Source organism: Thamnophis elegans, chromosome 3, assembly GCF_009769535.1.
Source record: "Thamnophis elegans isolate rThaEle1 chromosome 3, rThaEle1.pri, whole genome shotgun sequence".
NCBI lineage: Eukaryota > Metazoa > Chordata > Lepidosauria > Squamata > Colubridae > Thamnophis > Thamnophis elegans.
In genome coordinates, this window is record NC_045543.1 from 45,859,712 (window position 1) to 45,883,991 (window position 24,280).

At 37.5% G+C, this 24,280-nt stretch overlaps 1 protein-coding gene across 1 annotated transcript in view; it reads right to left on the reverse strand.

The window, feature by feature from the left end:
• Positions 1–24,280, reverse strand: part of SHB (SH2 domain containing adaptor protein B) — a 168,839-nt gene that overhangs the window by 26,914 nt on the left and 117,645 nt on the right. Inside the window, exons 4-5 of the mRNA XM_032214469.1 lie at positions 17,304–17,478; positions 16,584–16,703 (exon numbers count right to left, since the gene is read on the reverse strand). Of these exons, the coding sequence (XP_032070360.1) occupies positions 16,584–16,703; positions 17,304–17,478 (295 nt within the window). The remainder of the gene's footprint in view (positions 1–16,583; positions 16,704–17,303; positions 17,479–24,280) is intronic.

Consider the following 24,280-nt stretch of genomic DNA (forward strand, 5'->3'; position numbering starts at 1 on the left):
AGCCTGAATTAACAGAATTTCCAAGAGGAAAATTTTCCGCATCTGCTGTTTCCATAATTAACACATTTGGTTTTCAAAGGGCTTTGAGAAAACTTTGTGCAGCAACACACAGAAGAGTTATCTGCAATTAAATTATCCAAAGACAAAGATAATGGTCTTTGCCAAAAGCTTACGTTGCATAATTGGTCCTTTGGCGGACACAAGACAGAACAGGTAAAATGTTTTAAGTATCTTGAAGCAATATTCCACACTTCTGGGAACATGAAAGCCAAATGGAACACGTAGCGCTTGGAGCTCAGAGGCTATTTGGAAATTCTTTCACACAAAAGGAGGTGCTAGATCCTGTTGCCATCAAAATGCTTATGGAAAAATCCCTGCCGCAGCTGTCTTATGGGGCACAACATGGCTCTTACCCAATTACAGACTACTCAAATTGGTGCAAACTAACAGCAATTTTCCAGTTGGATGTCTCCCAAATGCTGGAAATCAGACTTCAGGGGCAGAAACATGATTTGGGCTACTAACTGCCTACTGCTACTTGAAGCATAGTTTCTTCCCCACAGGTTTGGTCTCACAGGTATTCCCGATATTCTTTCAATCTATATGGAAGCAAGGTGTGCCTCTGAAGTTTTGCTCCCTGGTTCTCCCTGAATTTTGAGCAAGAAAAGTACTTGAGTGCGCCTTAAGTACAAAGCACCAAGCAAATGGAGGTTACAGCTTTTCAAAAGAATTAACTCCACAAATGGAGGAAACTCAAGAATGGCTTACATGTCTCTGAGGACAGCTTGCCAGCTATCGTTCCTTTCTTCTATTTCCCAAATGAAGAGCATTTCCAAAAATTAAATTTGATATGCTTCCATCGGCAGTCCTATAGGGCAAATTCTGAAACATTTCCTCTAAGGAATACATTGACTTATCTGTATTAGGAATGATAGAAAATTGTGCTTGTATGTTCCTCTATTGCGCTAAACAATTCACACCTTCTCTCTTGGATTTTCCAAGTCGATTAGAGCAATTTTATGTTCCCCAATTGCTAACAAAAAAATATGACTTCATTAAATAGAAGGTGGCAAAATCCTGTGTGATGGCATGCAGAGTCTGGTACATGATAATATCTAGTTCACCTTTGTGAATTGGCCTTTTGACAGCTGCTCACATTATAATTTTTATGTTTTACAGTATTTTTGAACTATAAATGAGTATGTGTGCTTATATACAGCTTTGATTATGCTGGGTATTCTTTAGTAAGTGATTTATTGTTTTTATATTACTGCTTATTATTGTTACACATTCTACCTGGCTGGCCTTTAGTTGTACTAAAGTAATAAAATAAACCTGGAGCTTTCTATTATGTGCTGGGTTAATGGCAGTGAAGTCACATGGTTTATAAAGTGCAATAATTATTTGAACTGAAGATGTCAGTGAATTTAAGAGAAGGCTTACTCTCAGAAGAAAGAGAAACACCCCCCAAGAATGAATGAATGAATGAATGAATGAATGAATGAATGAATGTATGTATGTATGTATGTATGTATGTATGTGTGTATGTATGTATGTATGTATATATGTGTGTGTGTGTAGGTCTTTGGTTGTAAAATTGGAAGTGTCTTGGCGACGTTTTGACGAAGTCTCATTCGTCATCTTCAGGCTTCGTGCTTCCAGGAGCAATGTGAGATCTCGGCTGTTTTTTCCTTTTAACTGCCAGTGGGGGTTTGAGCTGATTGGGTGGGAGCTTGGCTGTGTTTTGATTGGGTGGAGGTGTGTTCTGATTGGTTGGGGGTTTGTGTTTCATGTAAGGATAGGAGGGGTTTAAAGTGGCCAATGGATCAGTGTGGGTTTTGTCTGCTTTCTTTGTGGATGTTTGGTGGTGACATCCTGTGTGGCTCTTGTGAGTGTGGGCCTGGTGTCATTCCTCATGTTAGGGACTCATTTATCAATAAGGGCAGGCTTCCAAATGGCTGGCAGGCGGGAGGTATCGTCCCGCCTGTTCATGCTGTGTGGGCGTTTTTCTATCTCGATGGCTTCTCTGACTATTCTGTTGTTAAAATGTTTAGCCTTGGCAATAGTTCTGGTCTTTTTGAAGTCAATTTTATGTCCTGTGGCTTTAAGGTGTTGGACCAGGGAAGAAGTTGGTTCCTCTTTTCTGATTGCGTTTTTGTGTTCTTCAATGCGTGCACTTATTCTTCTGTTGGTTTGTCCAATGTATGTGGTGGGGCAGGTGGTGCATGGGATTTCATATACTCCTTGATTTTCTAAGTCAATTTTGTCTTTGGGGTTTCTTAGGATGGTGGATATTTTTCGGTTAGTGCAGTATGCTGTCTTGATGTTGTGTTTGTGGAGGATTTTGCTGATTCTGTCTGTGGTGCCTTTTATGTATGGGAGGAGGGCTTTTCCGTTTTCTTGTTCTCTGTCCTGGATTTTAGTGGGAGTTTCTTTTTGGATTAGGTTGGTGATCTTATTTCTTTGGAATCCATTGGATGTCAGTACGTTAGTGAGAGTGTGTAGTTCGGTTTTTAGGTGTTGTTCATCAGCTAAACATTTTGTTCTGGAGATGAGTGTCTTGGCTACGGAGTTGATCTGGGCTGGGTGGTGGTGTGAGAGTGCGTGCAGATAGCGGTTAGTGTGTGTTTTCTTCTGGTAGATGGTGTGTCCTAGGGAGCCATTAGATTTCCTGTAGACTAAGACATCCAGGAAGGGAAGTTGGTTGTTTACTTCTGTTTCCATGGTGAACTGTATTTTGGGGTGTAGGCTGTTGAGGTGTGTAAGGAAATTGTCCAGTTGTTCTTTCCCATGTGGCCAGATTATGAAAGTGTCATCTACATATCTGAGCCAGAGTTTGGGTTTGTGATCAGATTTTTCTAGCGCTTGGGTTTCAAAGTTTTCCATGTAGAGGTTGGCAATGACAGGTGAGAATGGTGATCCCATGGGTGCTCCTTCTATCTGTTTGTATTTTTGTCCATTATAAATGAAGTATGTGTTGGATAGGCAGTGGTTGGTTAGATCAAGGATGTGTTTGGGGGGTTGGATAGCTGTCAAGGCTTCTTTGATTGGCACTTGGGTGAAGAGGGATATGACATCGAAGCTCACGAGTAGGTCGCTGGGCTGTAAGTTTTGTTTCTTTATGATCTCTATGAACTGGAAAGAGTTTTTTACATGTGAGGTGATGGAATCTGCATAGGGCTGTAGTTGTTTGGTGAGAAATTTGGCTAGATTTTGTAGAGGTGAGCCTATATATATATATACACACACACAAACACACATACATACATACATACATACATACAGTATACTGTATGTATGTATGTATGTATGTATGTATGTGTGTGTGTGTGTGTATTATATATATAATATATATATATATATATATATATATATATATATATATATATATATATATATATATATATATATATATATATATATATATATATATCTTCCTGTATTTCCCTACCTCATTGAGCTATGGTACATACTATCGTGACCTGACAAAAGGGCCAACGACAAAACCGCGCCTGACTAAACTGCGTCGCTAAAACCGCGATATCATCAGCGTGGCGACAACAGCGCGGAGACAACAGTGCAGAGACAGAAGGGCGCTTTACAACAGTGCATCGGCAGAAGGCCGATTTTACTTAAGGTAAGGATTAGGTAGGGTTAGGTTTAGGGTTAGGTTTAGGCTTAGGTTTAAGGTTAGGTTTAGCGTTTGGTTTAGTGTTACGTTTAGGGTTAGGTTTAGGGTTAGGTTTAGTGTTACGTTTAGGGTTAGGTTTAGTTTTACAGCGCGCTTCTGTCACCGTGCTGTTGTCGGCGCGATTCAGCGCTCATTCGTCGGAGCACTTTAGAACACGCGGTTTTGTCACCGCGGTTTAGTCGGGAGCAGTTTTGTCGTTCGCCCTTTTGTCGGTGAACCCATACTATACTATACTATGCTACGCTACACTACACTACTACACTACACAATACTATGTGTGTATATACACACACACGGACACACATATATGAGATAGACTACTGCAAAATCAATCAGTTGCACCACATTCCCTCAGACAAAGTGTGGGTGTGATACTGTTAGCCCCACTTGCAAGACCAGACCATGAAATCAACTTCACACAATGGTTAAAACTACATGTAGTTCTTGGTTAACAGCCACTCGTTCAGCTACTATTCAAAGCTTTGATGGCACTGAACAAGGGGACTGATAGGCAGACCTCCAAGTTGCAGCCGATGCAGCAACCCTATGGTGATGGGATCACAATTTGGTCCTTGATGACCAGCTCACAATTACAATAGTTGCAGCAATGGTTGCAGCATAACACAAGTCATGTGATTTACACTTACAACCATCACTGCCAGCTTCCAACAAGCTAAGGGAATGAGGAATTTGGCATGAGTTGCAAATGGTGATTATGTGATTTCAGACTTTCCAGGTAAACCAGACAGAAAAGATAATTATTTGAACTAACTCTAATTACCTGTAGGGCTACATTAACAGAATCTTGCAAATCTGAAGGTATAAACTTCCTGCCACCACTTTTAAATTGCTTGATCCATTAGAGTGGATCCTTCCTAACTTTCTCCTGCTGACTGCTAAGCCACTGGGAGCTCCTGCCTCTCTTTGTCTGATTGTTTCCTAGACAGCGTCTCTGCCTCTTGCTCCCCAAGGTCATCTACGCATTCCATCATATCTGATGTTTTGCCTAGCAACTGCAACTTCCAAAGCTGCCATTATAAATTGGCGTAGTTGCATGATGTCACACTTTATGGCCACATTGCTTAGTGATGCAGCTCCCTCTTGGTCCCAATTACTATAGTTATCCAAGGACTACCTGTATTTTTATTGAAACTGGCCAACTAACAGAATCTTGTAAATCTGAGTTTGCTGTTCCTTCCCCCCCCCTTATATTCTAGTGAATGAGGGAGGTGTCTGTCTCAGCTGTTTCTAAGTATTATCTCTTTGTTGTGGACATAAATAAGTTTTGCGTGTGCGAACACACACACACACACACAATGCAGTGAATTTTGCATATTTCCATGAAATTCATCCTCCTTACTTTCTACAGATACATCTCTATATGTATCCATATACCTGTCAGAAGCCACTGTGTCTCCTCCCAAAAAGAGGGCAGGACCTGAACAAGAAGAAACTTAATATATATGACTGAATGAGAGACATGGTGGCTATGACACTGAGCTTGCTGATCAGAAAGAGCTTGTCGATCAGAATCCCTAGTGCCGCGTAATGGAGTGAGCTCCCGATAGTTGTCCCAGCTTCTGCCAACCTAGCAGTTCGAAAGAATGTAAAAATGCAAGTAGAAAAATAGGGACCACTTTGGTGGGAAGGTAACAGCATTCAGTGCTCCTTTGGCTTTTAGTCATGCCGGCCATGACTAAAAGACACGACCACAGAGATTTGTCTTTGGACAGCACTGGCTCTTTGGCTTTGAAAGGGAGATGAGCACCGCCCCCTAGAGTCGGGAACAACTAGCACATATGTGTGAAGGGAACCTTTACCTTTACCTATGAACAAATGCAAATGAAAACAAATGACTGATTGATCTCTAGATGTATATTCTTCCACACAGAAACCTACAAATATATACCCACAATCCTCTACTTTTTCCCAAGAGAAAGAGGGAAAAAAGAGTTAAGAATTGTGATTGTGATGACTTGAGGCATGTGGTGTAACCACAGAAGGGAAAAAGAAAGACAAAAGAGGAACAAAAATGTGTAAAGGTGAGCAAGGGGCTGAGGTACAGATAAGATGTCCAGTATAGGTATACTGAAGGGTTAAATTCATCAGGTAAGTAGCCTCCCATGCAAGAACTAATTTTCCAAGCCATTCGAGCTTTGCTGCAATGATGCCTGAAGGATTTGCACCTTATTCTTCTTTACTTTGCTTTCATCAGCTTTTTCCATTTTCATCAGTAGCGTGAGTATAAGACAACCCCTCCCCCTCCCCAATCCGCTGATAATTATTTTAGAAAAAAAATATTGGAGATATAAAATTTGACCTGTGGATGTTGCGGATGCTAATTAAATGCAATCTTCATGCTCAGAGAGAGTGCATTTGTAAATATCCGCCTGGATAGTGACTGTGAAGGGCAGATTGCTGTAACAGATTTGGTCTGATTAAGGATACCAGTTTATGCCCTTCCAGTGTGTTGTAAATATCGCTATAAGCAGGTATGAATGACAGACTATCTATAAATAATCCCCTGTAGTACCACTTGTAACACTAATTACTTAGCCTCCTGCAAGCGGCAGGATATGCTTGCCTGTCAAAAAATGGCTAAACTGGAAGTTTATAATATACTGAAGGTTTATAATCTGTGCATTTTTCAAGAAAGTCATTTGTGTGCAGAACAGGAGTGGGAAATTAATATGCTCTATCTTGGTTATCGTTTCGAAAAATGTTCACTCACACAATCTCTTCCATCTGTGGAATGTGATCAGAAAATTTACTCCTAATTCATCAGCCACAATTTACTGATTACAAGAACTGTGCTGGCAATGGCAAAAACAGGCTGGAAAGGCATTTCTACAAGGCTGGGCAGAATAGTAACACTAAATCAGCCATTTCCTGAGTAGGGTTTTTAACAGAAGTTGCTGGAACAGTTTTTCAAAAATTCCCTCTTAATAGCCTCTGCCTGTGAGTAAGCATCACTGGTGCACTGGATATTGTCATTATGATGATATGTTGGCAGCTCACTTAAACAAGGCTGGCCTATGGAAAAAACCTGGGGGTAAAATCAGTGTTAAGTCAAAGCCACAAAATCACACCACTCTACAGTCTTTGTGCTGTGAAAAAAGAAAAGTTATGAGCATCATTATTGCAAGTCAAATTGCAAAATTTTGGAGAAAGGAAGAATGAGAGGTTCTTGTGTTTGTTGTTTTTATGCATTTTACCCCGGTAGCATACGACTGGAATTGATTTTGGCTCCTTCCTTAACATTCTCGCTTCTATTTGGAACTGCAATCAAGACTAAGGAACAGCATTTGCTCATTTTATGTTCTAATCGAGGTGAAAAGCTGAATTACATACATTCAAAACAAATAATGCATTTTATGTTGCATCCTTAGCAAATGAGAACGGGTGGAGTAAGAGGGTTAAGGGCAGTGGTGGGATTTAGTCAGTTTGCACCACTTCGGGAGAACCAGTAGTTAACTTTCCGAGCAGATTAGTGAACTGGTTGTTGGAAGAAATCATTAGGGCAGAGAACCGGTTGCTTAATTATTTGAATTCCACCACTGGTTAAGGGTCTCAAATGGAAAATATAGTTGAAATAATATGCCAGTAATCTATTCATTAGGTAACTTTTAGATATTCACTATCCCCTTCACATAAGTGGAGTAAATAATGCTGTCTAGAAATCAGAGTCACTTGAACGCTTATGCTTATCTCTTAGATCAAGCAAATTAAAAAGGCAAGTATCCAAGTGAGGACTTATGTAGTTAGAAATTAGAAATGTAGACATTATTCTGAGAATATAAAAAGGATGTACATCAGGGAAAAGATCAGAATGAGTCGGTTGCAAATATATTGTGCCAGATTAATCATATCTCCTTCTTTGATAGAGTTACTAGCTAAGTTGGTAATGCTGTAGATACAAGATATAATGTAGGGCTTTAGCAAAATCTCTGACAGAGTGCCTAATTATAGTTTTCTTAACAGAACGATCAAATATGATCTAGATGATACTACTGTTAGACTGACTCACAACTGGCTGAATCATTTCATCAAAAAGTGCACGTTAATGATTCCGTTTCAGCTTGGAGGGAGATACCAAATGGATCCCAGACCCCAACATTGTTGATTTTTATAGGTGTCTAGATGGGGAGTTGAGAGAACTCTTACAAATTTGCAGATGACACAAAACTGGATGGCCTAGCTCATATTTAGCATAAAACAAAGAAGATTTAAAAAAAATGTAGACACTTCAAGCAGTGGGCTGAAAAGAATATGATGGAATTTATCCAAGCAAAATGTAAAGTTCTGCATTTGGGTAGGAAATTTTAAGGCGTAAATACAGGATTAAGGAGACCAGTAGTACATACAAATGGAATGTGAGTGTCCTTGCTGAGTGTCCACACAGCAAGCAGTGTGGTATAGCTGTTAAAAAGGCAATTGCTATCTTGGAGTGCATTTCCAGGAGTGCAACATCCATGCCATGAAGAGTATTTGTTCCACTCTACTTTGCCTTGGTCAATCCTCATTTGAACTACTGTGTCTAGGACCATGACCAATGGAAGAATTTCACAGCAAGGCTACCAGACGGTGAAGGATTTGGAAAACAAGTCCTCGGAGGAACAATGAAATGAATTGAGCATGTTTGGACTGCAGAAAAAGATGAGTGAAGGAAGGATGTTTTAATAGTCTTTAACAATTCTGGAGGATTATCACAGAGAAGAGGGAGTAGACTTATTCTTTATTGTCCCACAGAACAGTCTTAATCTATATCCTGAAATAATATCTTATTGGAAAAGCTTTAGCATCTTGCTTTGCTAAATCTCTCCCTAAGGCAGATGAAACATGACTTCTATACAAAACAAAAAGAAAAAAGAGAGAGGGGGAGGGAAACATATCCCTTCTCCTTTAATATAATAATCTATCAACAATCTTAAAAGTTATTCCTTTCTTCATCATCCCTTTTAATGGAAACTAACTGGAATGTTGTATTAGTAGGCAGCAAAAGTCATTCCAACCTGCCCTCTGAAATTTCTGCCAAAATAACATAACTGTTGTAACAGGATCTTTTGATAAAATATAAATATATGAAAGGCATATTCTGAATTAGACTGCCACAGCCATTCAGGGAAAAAGGATGGCTTTTCTCAAGACTACAACCTTTCTTCGAAAATGAAATCTTTCTAGAAGATTACTTTGGCAGAATTCAGTTTAGCTAGCCTGATACAGAAAGATGACTAAAGGAAATGCAATTGACCTCTGCTATATATGGAGGTCAAAGCTAGATAGCTCAGCATGAGTCTCTGACCTTGTAAGTTTGTTCTGTAGTTCTGTAATCTACTTCATGCATTGCAAACAAATTGGAAGCAAGCAGTGGCCTTCCATTACACCTTACTTATTTACTACCATAAAGGCTTTGGTCAGCTGATAGAGTGTTTAATGAAGAAAACTGTGTTGTTTTTCAGAACTCAAACACTTCAAATCAAGATTTATACTCAGATGTTCTTAAACAGAATAGAATGTGTCTGCAACTGGGAAGAAAATGATGAACTCTCTGTATGTAATATAAATCAACAGAGAAAGCACAGACTGTACTGTATGTGTTGAAATTGCCACCGCTGATTTTTTGTGTGTCTGTAACCAAATAACAAACTTGTCAATTCAGAAAGGACATTCCAAAGGAAAGATACCTTACGTATAGAAAATATAGAAAAGTAATCTCATTCCAAAGATTAATATTTGCAATAAAGGTGTGCCATGCTTTTGAAGAAAGAATTTCATTCCAAAATTCTGATACTTTCAATAAAGTTTATTCTGCTTTTGGTCAATGCAAAACAGAATGTATTTTTCATGATCTTGTGCTAAATTCACTGTTTTGTTTCCAGTAACTTCCTGTAGGCTTTTAAAAATTGACAATATTATTTTTTACATTAATCAATTGTAATTTCTTCTGCTTTCCTAGAAACTGTATTGTGCTTATGCAATTATGTCTAATACAATGCAATGGTTTCATGATCATTACTTTTATAAATCCTACCCCAATGTGTACATGCACAGTATTTTTTTCCAAATTATTTTGTTTAAAAATTCAGGCAAAATTAATCACATATTTTCAGAATTACTTGTGGAGAATCAAATCAGCAACATTAGAAGTGTTGTTTAAGAAAAGGCAGGGAAGGGTGTAAGGAATATTACTTGATTACAAAGCAAGTTGCTTTTTTCAAAGCCAAGACTGAGTATTGTTATATGGTGATTATATTGTACCTTTTTAGATTAAGTCTATTGTGTTTAACATGCCTGAGTGCTTAAAGGAAGCATCTAACTAATCTTTGGCTGATCTTGAAAAGTTGATCAGGGGTACACCTGTTGGTAACTAAGGTGAGAAACCATAAAGAAAAGTAGGGTTGTAGGCTGAACTGAGAAACTGAAGGAATATTTTGAAGGAAACTACCCTACTTCCAAACTGTTGCCAAGAAAAGGCTACAGACTTCATGAAGTCATTCGAAGGGAGGTCAAGAGATGGTATACCTTGTGAAGGACTATAGGACTGCTCATAGCAATAAAAGCAGATATTTAATTGCTTTAAAAGATTTTTTAAAAAATCATCTTTGGTCCTAAAGAGTGAATTATGAAATGATTTAATTCAACAAATGCCTTTACTTTAAGCATTGTTAAAAAAAACCAAATACATAAACTTGCCATTTTTGCCCTTTGAACGCAAAGCCCATTTGTTTGATGTATAAGCTAAGGAAAAGTATCTTGGCTATTTTTTTTTTTTAGTTTAGCCATCTTGGGGCAAATGAACCAAACCATACTGTGTGGAGAAAGGGGAGGAAACACTGAGCAAACAATTGCTTATCAGTCCTTTTGAAAACAATTTAAATCAAACATTTGCCTAATTTCTATTTGTCAAAATCCATTGCCAGATATGGACCAGAGAAAGACGACAGTACAGGTGTATCTTCAACTTCCAACCATTCCTTAGTGATTGTTCAAAGTTACAATGCCACTGGAAAAAGTGACTTATCAATTGTTTTTCACAATTATGACTGTTGCAGCTTCCTCACGTGACCAACATTTGGATGTTTGGCAAATGGCTCATATTTATGATGGCTGCGGTGCCCTAAGGTCAGGTTTTGCAATTTTTGTGCCGTCAATGGGGAAGCTAGATTCACTTAACAACCATGTTACTAACTTAACAACTGTAGCAATTCACTTAACAACAATGGGCAAGAAAGGGCATAAAATGGGGCAAAACTTGCTTAACAACTGTCTTGCCTACAACACAAATTTTTGGACTCAATTGTGATCCTGAGTCGAGGATTACCTGTAAAATGTTAGTATTGGAACTTGGACTGTAAAATCTTTCCACTTTGTAAGAAATAAACATCTTATATTCTCAATCCTAAATGCTCTCACTCTCCCTTTCTGGTATTGTTCATGTTATCACCTATGTTGCCTGCTTAGAAGACTGCTGAACTAGGGAAATTCACTTCTTTTATAATGGAAAGATGATTTAATTCCACATCTATTCATTTCAGAATAGATACATCAAAAATTCTAACACAGCTGTCAGTTTCAAGTATAAAACTCTGAATTCTTGGCAGGAGTAGTTATTACAACAACATTCTTGTAGGTTTTCTTAGACAAAAGGAATAGGTACTAAAAGTGTTTTAAAATAATCATAGGGAAACTGTTCTAAGTCTTAATGCCTAGTGCAGATCATTGAACTGTTCTCTCAGCGCCAAAGGATTTGAAATTGTACCGCTAGTAGAGTCTTCATCATAGCTTAATTTTACTTAAGAAAACAATACCAAACATGTTCTCAACCCCCCCCCCCCCCCCAATATGCTTTAGAGGAAGGAGAAATAAAGACTTGCAACATTACTATTTCTCCTTTATAAAACAGATTACAATGTATGGCACTTTTTAAGCATTTCATAAGTGCAAGCTTCCCATCTTGAGCAACAAAGAAACAGTAAAGGCAGAATTTTACCCCTCACTTTGTTTTAGAATAAGGGTTTCAGGTCAGTAACCCAGATGTGTTGGTGGCTATAGAAGTGGTTGGGAATTCTGGGAATATTAGTTTAGTACACCTGGGGTCCATAAGATTGGAGAAGGCTAATTTAGGTGTTTAGTACATGCAGGGATGTGGTGAAACTACCTGTGAGTTAGACTTATAAACAACATTTCCCATATATCTTCTGAACAAAAAAAAAAAATGGAATGATACAGAAACACCAGATGTGCAGAATAGTTCGTAGTTGGTAAGTTACAGATCAATGCTTTTATGCAAAAGCTAAATCTTATTTCTACTGGAAGGATATTCACATTTCCACAACAGAGTCTGCTAAAAGGCCTTTCTGCACAAATTCAAGCACAGTACAATATTGCAGGACTCATTCTCCAACCTATAAAAGAATAAAAGTGAAATCTCCTTCAAAAGCGTGGTAACTTCATGGACATACTTATGAAATTTTCTTCTACTGCTTTTTTTCCTGCACTCACCAGGTTTTGATTTGGGAGATTAATGCTAAGAGTGGGATAAAACAGTTTGCCTTCCTCCTCTTGTCCCCAAAGTGTATTTTCTTTCTATAATCGCAAATCCTTGCAAATTTCAATTCCACTGAAAGAGCAGTCAACCTTCCCCTACCCTCTCAGCTGTTATTGACATTCCAGTCACGCAAGAGACTCTTACCTAAAACCGGATATCAGAAAAAACATGTTGTAAAATAATCAGAGGGCTGAGTGGTACAACAGCAGGAAACACAGTGGGTTTGTTTGGGACTCAACATTTCTTCATGTGGTTGACCTAATAGCCATAGACCACCAGAGGAGAGTTTGAGGGCATCTCTGAAATTGAGTAGAAAAGCCTGAATTCCTTGTACAAAGTCAATACCTTTAGTGAAAATCACTTGATCTATTTTTTTCATGACAAGCTAGTCACCATTTAATAATGCATCACTAAAGACTAAATTATACTCATGCAACCTGTGATCCATTCACATGTTGGCTGTCTAGTCTCTGTGTATGATAGCCCATTAAAGCTGATTAAGTCTTCTGGATTTGCCGTCTTCCTAGAACCGTTCAGTATTTAGAACATACATTGTATTTGACTTACTAAATGAATGTTGTTGATCCTGCAATGTTTTTTCAACAACCTTTAAGACTCTGTTATGTAAGTAACTGGTTCAAAAGGATACTGTAAATGGTGTTGAAAGCCACTGAGAGGATAAAGGAGCACCAAGATGGACACATTAACCCAACCCTGGCTTGGCCAGAGATCATTAAAAAAATACTACCAATGTTATCTCTATACTGTTCTCTCGCTTGAAACCCAACTGGAACAGTTCCAAATTATCCAACTGATAGTTTGATTCATCGTTAATACAGATCCATCCTGAGTGTAAATATAATTAAGAACATTAACATAAAATACATTGGTCTTTTCTGCAAAGAAGCAAAATATATGTAATTTTTTATCTTTGTGTATCTCAGAAAATTAATGAAAAGAAATCTTAAATATACATGAATCTACACTGCAAATAAGCAGAAACTTCTTTTATCAGTTGGAACAGAACATCTGCTTTGGCATTCAATTACAGGGTTCTCTAAGAGATGGGCTCAGGCACCAGATAATTTTTTTGATTTGCTAGCCAGGCCTTGGCAATCAGAGATGAAACACATTATTTAATTGGGTACAGCAACAATCTCTCCTAAGAAACTGGCTTCCTCTGCTCTCTATAAATTTCTGAAACTAATGTTTTAAAATGAGGGGAATCAACAGGAACTAATAATTGGAGAGGTTCTCTGTCCAAGTATTCACTCTGCAGTGAACTCCACATCTGTGCTGAAAGGCTAAGTGCCAACTCAAGCAATTTGTATAAATAGCATGATTGGCCCAACATTGATTTTATTTAGAATTTTGTTTCTGGGAATGACCTTTTCCCTTGTTTTACCTGTTATTCCACTGTCTGAGGTAACCTCTTTTTAAAGGAGAAACAGGGCCAGATTATTTGAAAAATAAATTTCTTATTAAAAAAATCTTTCTAATGGATAAAATTGCACAGCTACCCTTTGTGTTTTCAAAATGTTCATAAGATTTTATTAATTTCTGGGCTTTGAGCAGGATCAACTTTTTTATTTTTTCCCCCAGAAATGGGCTTATAGGGACTAATATTAGAGGGCTGAAAATTTCTCTGCTGCATAGATTAGGGTGTGTTGGGAGATTCTTCCTGACTTGTAGCAGCCTATTGAAAGTTTTTATTAGGAAACCTCATTAGGGGTAAAATCATTTCTCTCTCTCCCTCTCCCTCTCTCTCTCTCTCTCTCTCTCTCCCCACCCTCCCTTCCTCTGTATCTTTCTTTATCACTATCTCTATATGCCTAATTAAAAGCAATGCATTAATAATTAATGCATTGCTCAACCAAGGCATAGACACTGCTTTCATAATCAACATATGAACAAACAAATGGCGACAATGTGCCTTAATTATCTTAAAGTACAAATCAACATAGAACGAGGTGTACAACAAAGCAATACAATATCATCTATCCTTTTTTCAGTCTGCCTTGAAGATGTATTTCGTAAACTAGACTGATGGAATAAAAATGATGCCTTTTTAAATTACTTAAGATTTGCAGATCATGTTGCCTTCTTCTCACAAGACCCAGAAGAGCTACAAAGAAATATATAAGGGCTGCACAAAACAGGAGAATCATTTTGGCTTAAAAATAAACCCGAAACAGAGCCAGGTTATGTTTAATAAATTCACCAAAGAAAGAAAAAAATATTGTATCTGGAGAAGAACTAGATGTAGTACACCACTAGGTATATCTTGGCCAACGGATCTCAATGGAAAGTGATACAATAAAGAAAATTGAATGGTGTGTTAAATGGGGTTAGCAAGCAAACTAAGCATAATTTTCAAGAAAAACCTTCCCCTTTGCCTGAAGAGAAATGTTTTTGATCAGTGTGCTCTATGTGTTCTAACATATCCCAGTGAAACATGGAGACTAACTTCACAATCAATACAAAAGCTACGAATGGCACAAAGACCCATGGAAAGATACATGCTTGGCATTACAAGACAAGATAGAAAGATCTGCACATGGATTAGAGAACAAATGAAAGTGTAAGATATCTTTGAGAGTAAAAGAATTGAATTCCTTGTACAAAGTTGATGTACAACTCACCCTAGCTTGATTTTTACGCCTGTGCCTCACCCTACCTCGTACAAACAGATAGTGGGCGGAGCTTAACTAGCACTTATTTTTGGGGTGGGGCTTATATTAGGTGCAGGCATGAAAATTGGCCTAGGGTTCGTTTTTGGGGAAGGTTGTATTTTCGGGAAAACATGGTATATATATTCTTGATTCAGTCCTGAACAAGAAGTGAACAGGTACATGTTACACTAGTAACTTATTAGGTCTTCCGAACAGATGATACAGCTAACTGGTCATGGTTTGTTTAGTATCTCATTAAATAGGATTCCCAGCTTGCTTCCAGAAGAATGAACCAGAAAAAGGAGACAGTCTATGGTTTGTTAACTATTACTGCAGTTGAGAAAGACAGGAGCACCTGCAAAGCTTCTTATCCATAGCTAAGCCAAGATCCTTAAGAGTTCTGATGTGGCAAATCAATCAAATGTATTATTAATAATGTAATTTTGCTTATTGCTGATAACAAATAACCTTCCAGTGTCTCTAATAATGATAATGGAATGTTACTGTTTCTTTTCCTCAAATACCAGTTTATAGATATTATTAACATGTGATTATAATGTATCTTTGGATTAAAACAATTTTCTTACTTGGATAATTTTCTAAATGTGATCTGATTATATTACTTTTTATTGCTTACTTAAATCACTACTGAACAAAGTTTGGTTTGATGTTAATTAGAAAGAAATAATTCTACGACTATGGGAAGAATAAAACTGGGATTAGTCTAGAGTCTAGACTAATGGTTCTTAGAATCGACAACATTCAGTAAAATATAAGTTGAAGGGGATAGTACATTTTCACTACTACAAATCATAATGCATTCATTCAGTCATATATTTTATTTCCTTCTTCAATTTACAAAGCTGCCATCTCACATTTTGGATATCTTACGGAATGAAGGTTTAAGGATTACAATTGTTCCAATTTGTATTTATATATATTATTGGCTGAAGAAACAAATATCTATATTTTATTTATATCTATATATCTATTTAAAAATCAGATCCTTTGCATATTTATTTAGAAAGGAAATCTTAGTCAATTTAATAGGATTTAATTTTAGGCAAACGCATGACTGATTGCAGTCTAAAAATGTTAGCACTAGTTTTTTAAATGATTACTTAATTTTTTTCTCATTCTTTTTAATGCAAATCAATGATTTCTCCCTAAATCGAAAACTTTTTTTCTATTCCACTGCAATTTCCATTGCTTGTTTTACTTGGGGAAATTGTACATGGTAGTTTACCAGTCAATAAAACTAATCTTTTCATTCATTGAATTCAGTGCAATGCAAACTCTTTGTACTTTGTATACGTAAGTTATCTGTCAAAGCAGGGAAAGAGGAGAAAAAACAAACTAAACAATTGCTTTATTAAATGTTGAAAGAAGAAAAGTGTAACAGAAACATTTTAATCAGCAACAAGAGGAGATAAAAACTAAAAACAAAACAGATCTAAACAAACCCCCCCCCCCATGTTTGTCCCTGGAGCATTAGAACCAAACCTCAGAAGTGTCACTCAAAGCAATCCAGTCTGACATCTGGAATTCTAAAATTCCTATGAGGCTTGAGGAAGCCTTTTTAATGTCAAGATGAAGGAATGTGTGGTAGCTGCCGCTGCACCCTACAAATCTGCTTAACACTGTGCCTATAATTTGTTTAAAGGATACTTACTTTAAAGAAAGTGAATAGTCATGCTTGCTTGTTTGGCTGTTCCTCACCAGATAACTACATTCTTTACACAAGCGCAAGAGGTTTTCTGCATCTGTCCGACTGATTGCTCCATGATACCATCTACAAAAAATAAAAGCAAGTAACACTTTGAATAAATTCACTTTTAGAGTTTTAAGAGTTTTTTTTTAAAAGACATTCCACTGTACTATATGATGTGCAAGACAAAGCAAAGCAATTTTGAGAGATGTGTACTGGTCACAGCCAGGGATGGGCTTCCAAAATTTTAGCAAGGTGTTCTCTGTCCAGTTGCTGGGTGGGCATGGCCATAGTGGGCCCGGCCTAGTCAGCATCCTGCACTATAGTGGGTCGGGGCTTTTTGCCTTCTCCAGGCTCCGGAGGTCCTCTGGTGGCTGGAAACAGGCCCGCTTACAGCCTTCCCCAACTTCCGGTAGGTCCATTTTTTGCCCTCACTGAGCCTCTGTGCACGCCCTGCACATACCTGCATCCAAAGCGGGCCACGTGGGGACTCCTGGGAGGGGGCAGGGCCAGCCAGGAGTGGGATTTGGGAGCTCTCCGAACTGGATGGAATCTTAGTTAGAGGTTCTCCCAAACCCCTGCGAACCCCCAGCAGCCCTCCAAACTCCAAGCAAGTGCAAAATACCACTTTAATGTCAGTTTCTGCTGCCCTGTGTTTCCCTGCACCAAGTATCAGCAACTTACATCTGTTTTTCCAGTGGAATAGTCGGATCCACTCTCTCCCCCAAGATTCCACAGAATTCTGGGCTACCATGTTTGATGGGTTTGAAGCCTCCCCCTGGTGCCCGAAGCTGTCGGCGCCGATCACTTGAAGATGGGGAAGGTGAAGATTGCCTTATCTCTCCCCCGTTGAACTGGGCTGTAAGATATATTCAAAGAAAAGGTTACTTTCAAATTAGCAAATACCCAAAGCATTTTAAATATTGAACAGAAATAACAGATTTTAAAATAAATAAAAGTATACTATACACTGTACTATATGGTATGATATGCTATGCTAATATGGTTGCCACTCTCACTGCAGTGACTCTGAGCAAAGCCGCCACAATATGAAGCCATTAAAACATGACATTCAAAACATATAACTCAAAAAGGAATCTCAAGATGATGAGAGTAAAAGCAATAATTGTATTGCTCAATGTAAGAGCACTGCACACCAGAACAACTAGACACAAGAACAGTTTTCCCCGGAATGCCATCACTCTGCTAAACAAATAATTCCCTCAACACTGTCAAACTATTTACTAAGTCTGCATTGCTATTACTATTAATCTTCTCATCAGTCCCATCTCCTCCCACTTATGACTGTATGACTGTAACTTTGTTGCTTGTATCTTTACGATTTATATTGTTTCCTAGTATGATTTGATTGCTTATTTGTACCCTATGACTATCATTAAGTGTTGTACATTATGATTTGTGACACAGAGCATATGCATCAAAGACAAATTCCTTGTGTGTCCAATTATACTTGGCCAATAAAGAATTCTATTCAATTCTATATAACGCAATATAAGAGCAACCCACCCAGGCTTCACTAACTTCATGAACAACCTGCTTGGGAAAACAACCAGGTTTTCAATGTTTTCTAGAAGATGAAGTGGGATTGCGCTCAGTCTAATCTCAGATGGTAAGGTTTAACCAATCTGAACTCCCTGGCTGATAGTTCTTCACTCCATCAAGTGAAACAAAGCAACATTTAAAAAGTATGGTTTTATTTATTCATTTCAGTATAATAGTGGGCTGGCTTGGAATTTTGGGAGATGTATTCCCATGACACTAAGGCTATGTCAGGTTGCAGAAGACTGGATTAGCTGGCAGAAAACCAGCCCTCCAATTGCTCTTCCTGGGCCTTTATTTTCTGGCTGTACTTATCCCCGAAAGCCACTTATAAAAATACTTGCTTCTTTTTGTTCTCTGCTGCCTCATCTAGTTGCCTTATTCTGTTATACGCTGGCAGAATGATGCTGGCAGAACAGGCTCAAATAAATAACTAGGGACAGGAGCAATCAGTCCTTTCCAATAAGACATTGAAAGTGATCGTGCATTGTTCTGTTTATGTTTTATATGCTGGTCTTCCTTCTTATCCATCCTTATAAGATGGATCAGCATAAAGTCTGATTTGACTCAAAACACACAATACCAGGAAAATAATAGAGTTAAGCTTAGTGCAGCCTTCTCCAACTACCTCTCTTTTATATATGAAAGAACCACAATTCCTAGAACTATTTATTCAACTCATTGGGAATTCTGATCACTGTAGTCCAGCTCCCCTGGAGGGAATCACTTGAATCCACCAGCAACTAAGCACCTTTTCTCTCAGAAAAGAGAGACACAAAATTCCAAAGATTAATTTTGGAAGAAGATACAAAAAGAGTTACCTTAATTCACAATAATAAATTAAATGTGAGAGAAGGGAGATTGTGAGTCTGTTGCGGTCACATGACTTGTCACTTAACAACCTCATTTTTTAGCAAGGGAAAGATTAATTAAAGATTAAAGGGATAAATTCTATTCAACTTCATAGATTTTTTAATAAAGGGGTCTATTATCAAAGCAAAGTTTGCCATTTACAGAATGTAAACTAAAGATACATAAAGAAAGCAAGCCTGGTGTATTATTGTTTCAGGGAGTTAAATGGAATATTTTTTCCTCAACCACCTTCCCACTGGAAGTCCAATACAAAATACATGTGACAAAGGATTAGAATTGCCCTGGTTCTAGTTCTCCTACCATCTGAAAGTTGGATTTCATGGTTCATTACCAAAGAAAGTGCCCAACAAACTAAGGACCAAGAAGTGTGACTTCCATAGCAAACAGGGGCCCTTAAGCAAAACAGAACAACAGAGTTGGAAGGGGCTTTGGAGGACTTCTAGTCCAATCTCCTGCTCAAGCAGGAGACCCTAAACCATTTCAGACAAGCGGCTGTCCAGTCTCTTCTTAAAAGCTTCCAATAATGGAGCACCCGTGACTTCAATCCACTAGTTAACTGTTCTCACTGTTGGGAAATTTCTCCTTAGTTCTCCTAAGTTGCTTCTCTCCTTGATTTGTTTCCATTCATTGTTTCTTGTCTTGCCTTCTAATGCTTTGGAGAATAGGTTGACCCACTCTTGTTGGTGGGTGCCCCTCAAATATTGGAACACTGCTATCATGTCACTCATAGTCTTTCTTTTCACTAGTCTAGCCATATCCAATTTCTGCAACTTTTATTCATATATTTTAGCCTGCAGTCCCTAAGAAACTTCGTTGCTCTTCTCTGCACTCTTTCCAAAGCCATGGTCCAACATGCAAATGAGAAAAAGTGATAAAGAAAGTAGTCACTAGGCAAAGTTATGTGATTCTGTATGATTGTTATTATCTTTGTATTATAGTAACACTATAAATAAAGGCCACAAAAATGACAATCCTGTTAAGAGTACAATTAACCAGGTAAAGACAATCCTATAGGTAATAAAATGTTCACATGCTTTAACTCAGGTTAGAGTTGTTGTTCTGTCAACCTTTAACTCTGTGGGCTCCTGTGAACAGCTGTTTAAGCATTTGAAAATAAAGGTAATTCACTCTTACAAAAGAGTGAATAAAACCTATAAAACCTCTAAATGTTTCCAGCTAGCAATTTCAAAGGTGAGGAATACTTTAAAGAAACAAAAGAAAGTTATAACAAACTGTGGAAATCAAATGAAGTTCTCAAAAATCAAGAAGAATCTCCGCTAGAATGGTCTTATCTGTAAAACAAACCCAGAGAGCACTACAAACAATCTGCTGGAAACTTTAACTGACAGAGAAATAACTAGCAACATTGCAGTGTTGCTTATACAGTAATGGTCCATATGGGACAATTTGTCAGTTCTCTAATCTCATGACAAAATACATTGTCTAAAGTATGTAAAAGGAAACCTTGGTAAACTTGAAGTGTTTTGGAACAAAATGCTTTGGAATGATGGAACAAAAATTGAGCTATTCAAGCTACAACCACACAAGAAACGTTGGGAGCAAAAAGGGCAAAAATTTGAGGAAAAGCATACTTTGGCAAACATTAAGTATAAGAATTACTCTATTATTCTTTGGCAACCAGAAGCATAGGAAATATTGTGGGCATAGAAGAATGATTCAGCCAAACACCAGCATGTTCTTTGCATATAATGCTGAAGTGTTGAAGAAATTGAAGTTGAAAAAAAAGTTTGATATTTCAGCAAGACAACAACCTGAAACATTCTTCCAAATAAACAATGAAGTACTTATAGAGGAAAAAAAGGTATTATAAGGGTCTTCAGAGTCTTCAGACTTGAATGTTATTTAGAATTTGTGAGGAGATGTCAAGCATACAGTGCATGCAAAAAATTCTAAGAATATTTATGAGTCTTAAAATCTCTGCAAGGGAGAGTGGGAAAAAGTACAAAGAGGGAGAATAGGAAGACTCTTTGATGGCTACTTGAAATCCTTGAAAGCTGTTATTTCTGCTCAAAGAGCTATTGCAAAACACTGAGTGAAATATTAGGCTTTTTAATTTTAACCCCGAACCTCGTTTATTATGATTGTAATAAATATTTAATTGAGTGAAAAGATTAGAGTGCCATATGTAGCATTTTTATTTGATTTTCTGAACATAGATAGTAGCTATACATTAGGATTTGAAGAAAAATGTATTTAACATTGTACCATATGGAGCTTGTGTCCGTTTCTGTTTGCTCAAGGATTTATTTAGACATATAATTTGATCAGGGTGCCTACACCTTTGCATGTTCAAGTTTATTTTGTCTCATGACTATGCCAAAAATAGACATGTGTGCTGGTCATTAACACTGATGTAATATCCACATAGGAAGTCTCTTCTAAGGTGACGTGGCAATGAATAACATTATCTGCAATTATGAAATTAAACTATTCTAAGACAAACAGAATAATAATCAAGAAGCAAATATGCTCAACTGGTTCACAAAGTGGAATCAAACTGTAAAAACGTATTGTGCAAAATAGCAATATTCTGTAAAGTTGAGAGGTATATGCATAATTCCTTAAAAATATTGCTATAATAATTAAACTACCTACACTGCTAGCAGACAGTAATCCATTTACAATAATCTGTACATAATTAAATGCTACAAGCAATCATTTAATTGGAGAAGTCAGACAAGGAACTCTTGTCAACTCTGTGTGAAGATGATAAGAAAGTTACAGTTTAAAAAACATAATTGCATTAAAAATTTCCCTATGATAGTAATTTTACTATAGAACTCCATCCATTAAATGTGGCATGATTCCAGACCACTTCCAGATTTTTCAATTGCTAAGGAACAATCTCCTGAATTAAAACTGAAAAGATGTTCTACTTTTATATTATAAATGGTATTAGAATGTATAGAAATACTGCTTGCTGTGCTTCAACATGTTATTGTTCATTGTACATCTCCTGTCTGGAAGACAGCAAGCTTAAAGCCGGGAAGATGTGCCAGGAAGCACAGTTTTCCTAACTGACTGTAATGTGTCTGCATCAGAAGAGAATGAATATTCCTATCCATGGTCATCTGCAGTGGAGGACAAGGAGAGCAAATGATGAAATTTGTGCAACCTTGTGCAAATGTTGTCACTTTCATATTGTGTTAGATGCTAGGGGAAAAAAGTATGTAATCATGGCATCTATACAACGATGAGTAAAAAGAATTACTGCTTTGGTGTCACTGCAGTTTACTGAGGATACCACTGATTATCATATGTAATAAACGCCTAGAGCAAAATTATTTTCATTAGGGAAACCTGAGAGGAAAAATGAGTGAATTATATGAATACATCTGTCATTTTATGCAGGTATTGAACTCACAGGATGTTTAATTAAAATATATACTGTTACCAACTAGCAGTTATCTTACGGCCTACTACTAATATACTCCAGCTGGCACACCAAATGAGTATTACCAGCTCAGAACAGAAAACATCTCAGCTTGCCAAAATCCATATGGGGTTTCTACAGATAGAATTATGTCATTCTGAAATGAAAGCTTTATTTTGGAGTAGAACTAAAAATGCATTCTATAACCTTTAAAGGTATAGAGCCACCACCACCAAGAAGATATACATATATGCATACATATATACACATATATACACATACGTGTGTGTATGTGTGTATAAGCAACAGTATAGTTTTCTCTCTCCCTTGTTATAAAGAACACTCCATTGAGACAAAACTATTTTTCTATGTCTATCTGTGTAGCTTTTTTTTCATTGTTTCATTCCAGCCTTTTCTTCTCTGGAGGCAGTATTGGATTGAATCTCCTAAGGTGATGGGAGTTTTCTAGTCCCATCATTTCCAATATACACTCCAATGAATACATCTCAAGGCCATCAGCTACAGAAAAGTAAACCTAATCTATCAGCTGCAGAAAAGGGACATGGAAGAAGCATGCTTTTTCTTAACAAAACATTAATGAAGAAGAAAGGATAGCTTTTATAACAATTCACAAATGTACGCTTTCTTACTTAGCCACTTAAATGATTACTGTAAGAAATTCATGTATTGATGTTCTTGGCAAAATCTGAATTGACTGATGTTTTCTCCCAATTATAAAAAAGCTGTGCTAGAATCCCTGCTGATATTTGAAAGTTTGATAATACAAACATTTACATTATTTCAGAATATTATATGAAACTGTCATACATGAAATTAAAGTACATATTAAATATTTTCTACACTAGCTTTTTGCTTAGAACTGCAAAAGACAGAACTTAAAATCTTGGCTGATCTCAGAAAGAGCTAAACTAAGCTAAAATCATATCTAGTTACTACTGCTTGCATAAGAGACCACAACAAAATCCCAAAGTATAGGATAGATTGGGAAATTTAAAAGAAAATCCCCCAAGAAGGCAGTGGCAAAGCAGTTCAATAATGCTTCCAAGAAAAATGTCCACATGGATTACCAAAAACAGTTTTTAGAGATTCTCCTGAGAAATTTCCATTGGGCCAAGAAACAGGCAGAGATACAGTGTTATACGGGTAGGGCAAAAATGGTAGCTTATGTGCTAACTCAGGGGTGTCAAACACAAAGCCCGCAATCCGCATCCAGCCCACAGGGTGCTTAAATCTGGCCCACGGGCCTGCCCTGAAAACAGCAAAGGACCAGCCTGCGGTGCCTCTGCCAGTGAAAACAGAGCTCAGGAGGACCACGCACGGGTCTCCCAGGCTCCATTTTCACTGGCAGAAGGGTGCAGGAGGCTGTTGCGGCCGAAAATGGAGCTTGATGAGTGAATTGAGCTGGCCACACCCACCCTGCTTCAAGTCAACCACAACGTGATGCAGCCCTCAATGAAATCAAGTTTGACATCCCTGTTCTAATCTAATCCAATGATTTATTAAAAAAATACATTTTCTGATTTCTGTCTTCCTCTCATAAACAAAAGTACAGCTACAAAGCCAAAGGATTTTACATATTTTATTATTTACAATTCAAAAAGGGTTTTCAGTATAAAGACTTCAGTATAAGTACTTTGTCTTCTTGCTGTAGATATTTTGCTACTGTAACAATCACATGTTAAACATCAAGACAGCTATTTCAGTGTCACATCACTATTTTGTCATATATTCCCTCCAGATGAGAAGAAGGGAAAAAAAATCTTGTCTAAATCGCATATAATCATCATCCCACCCTGTTCAAGCATCCACTAAC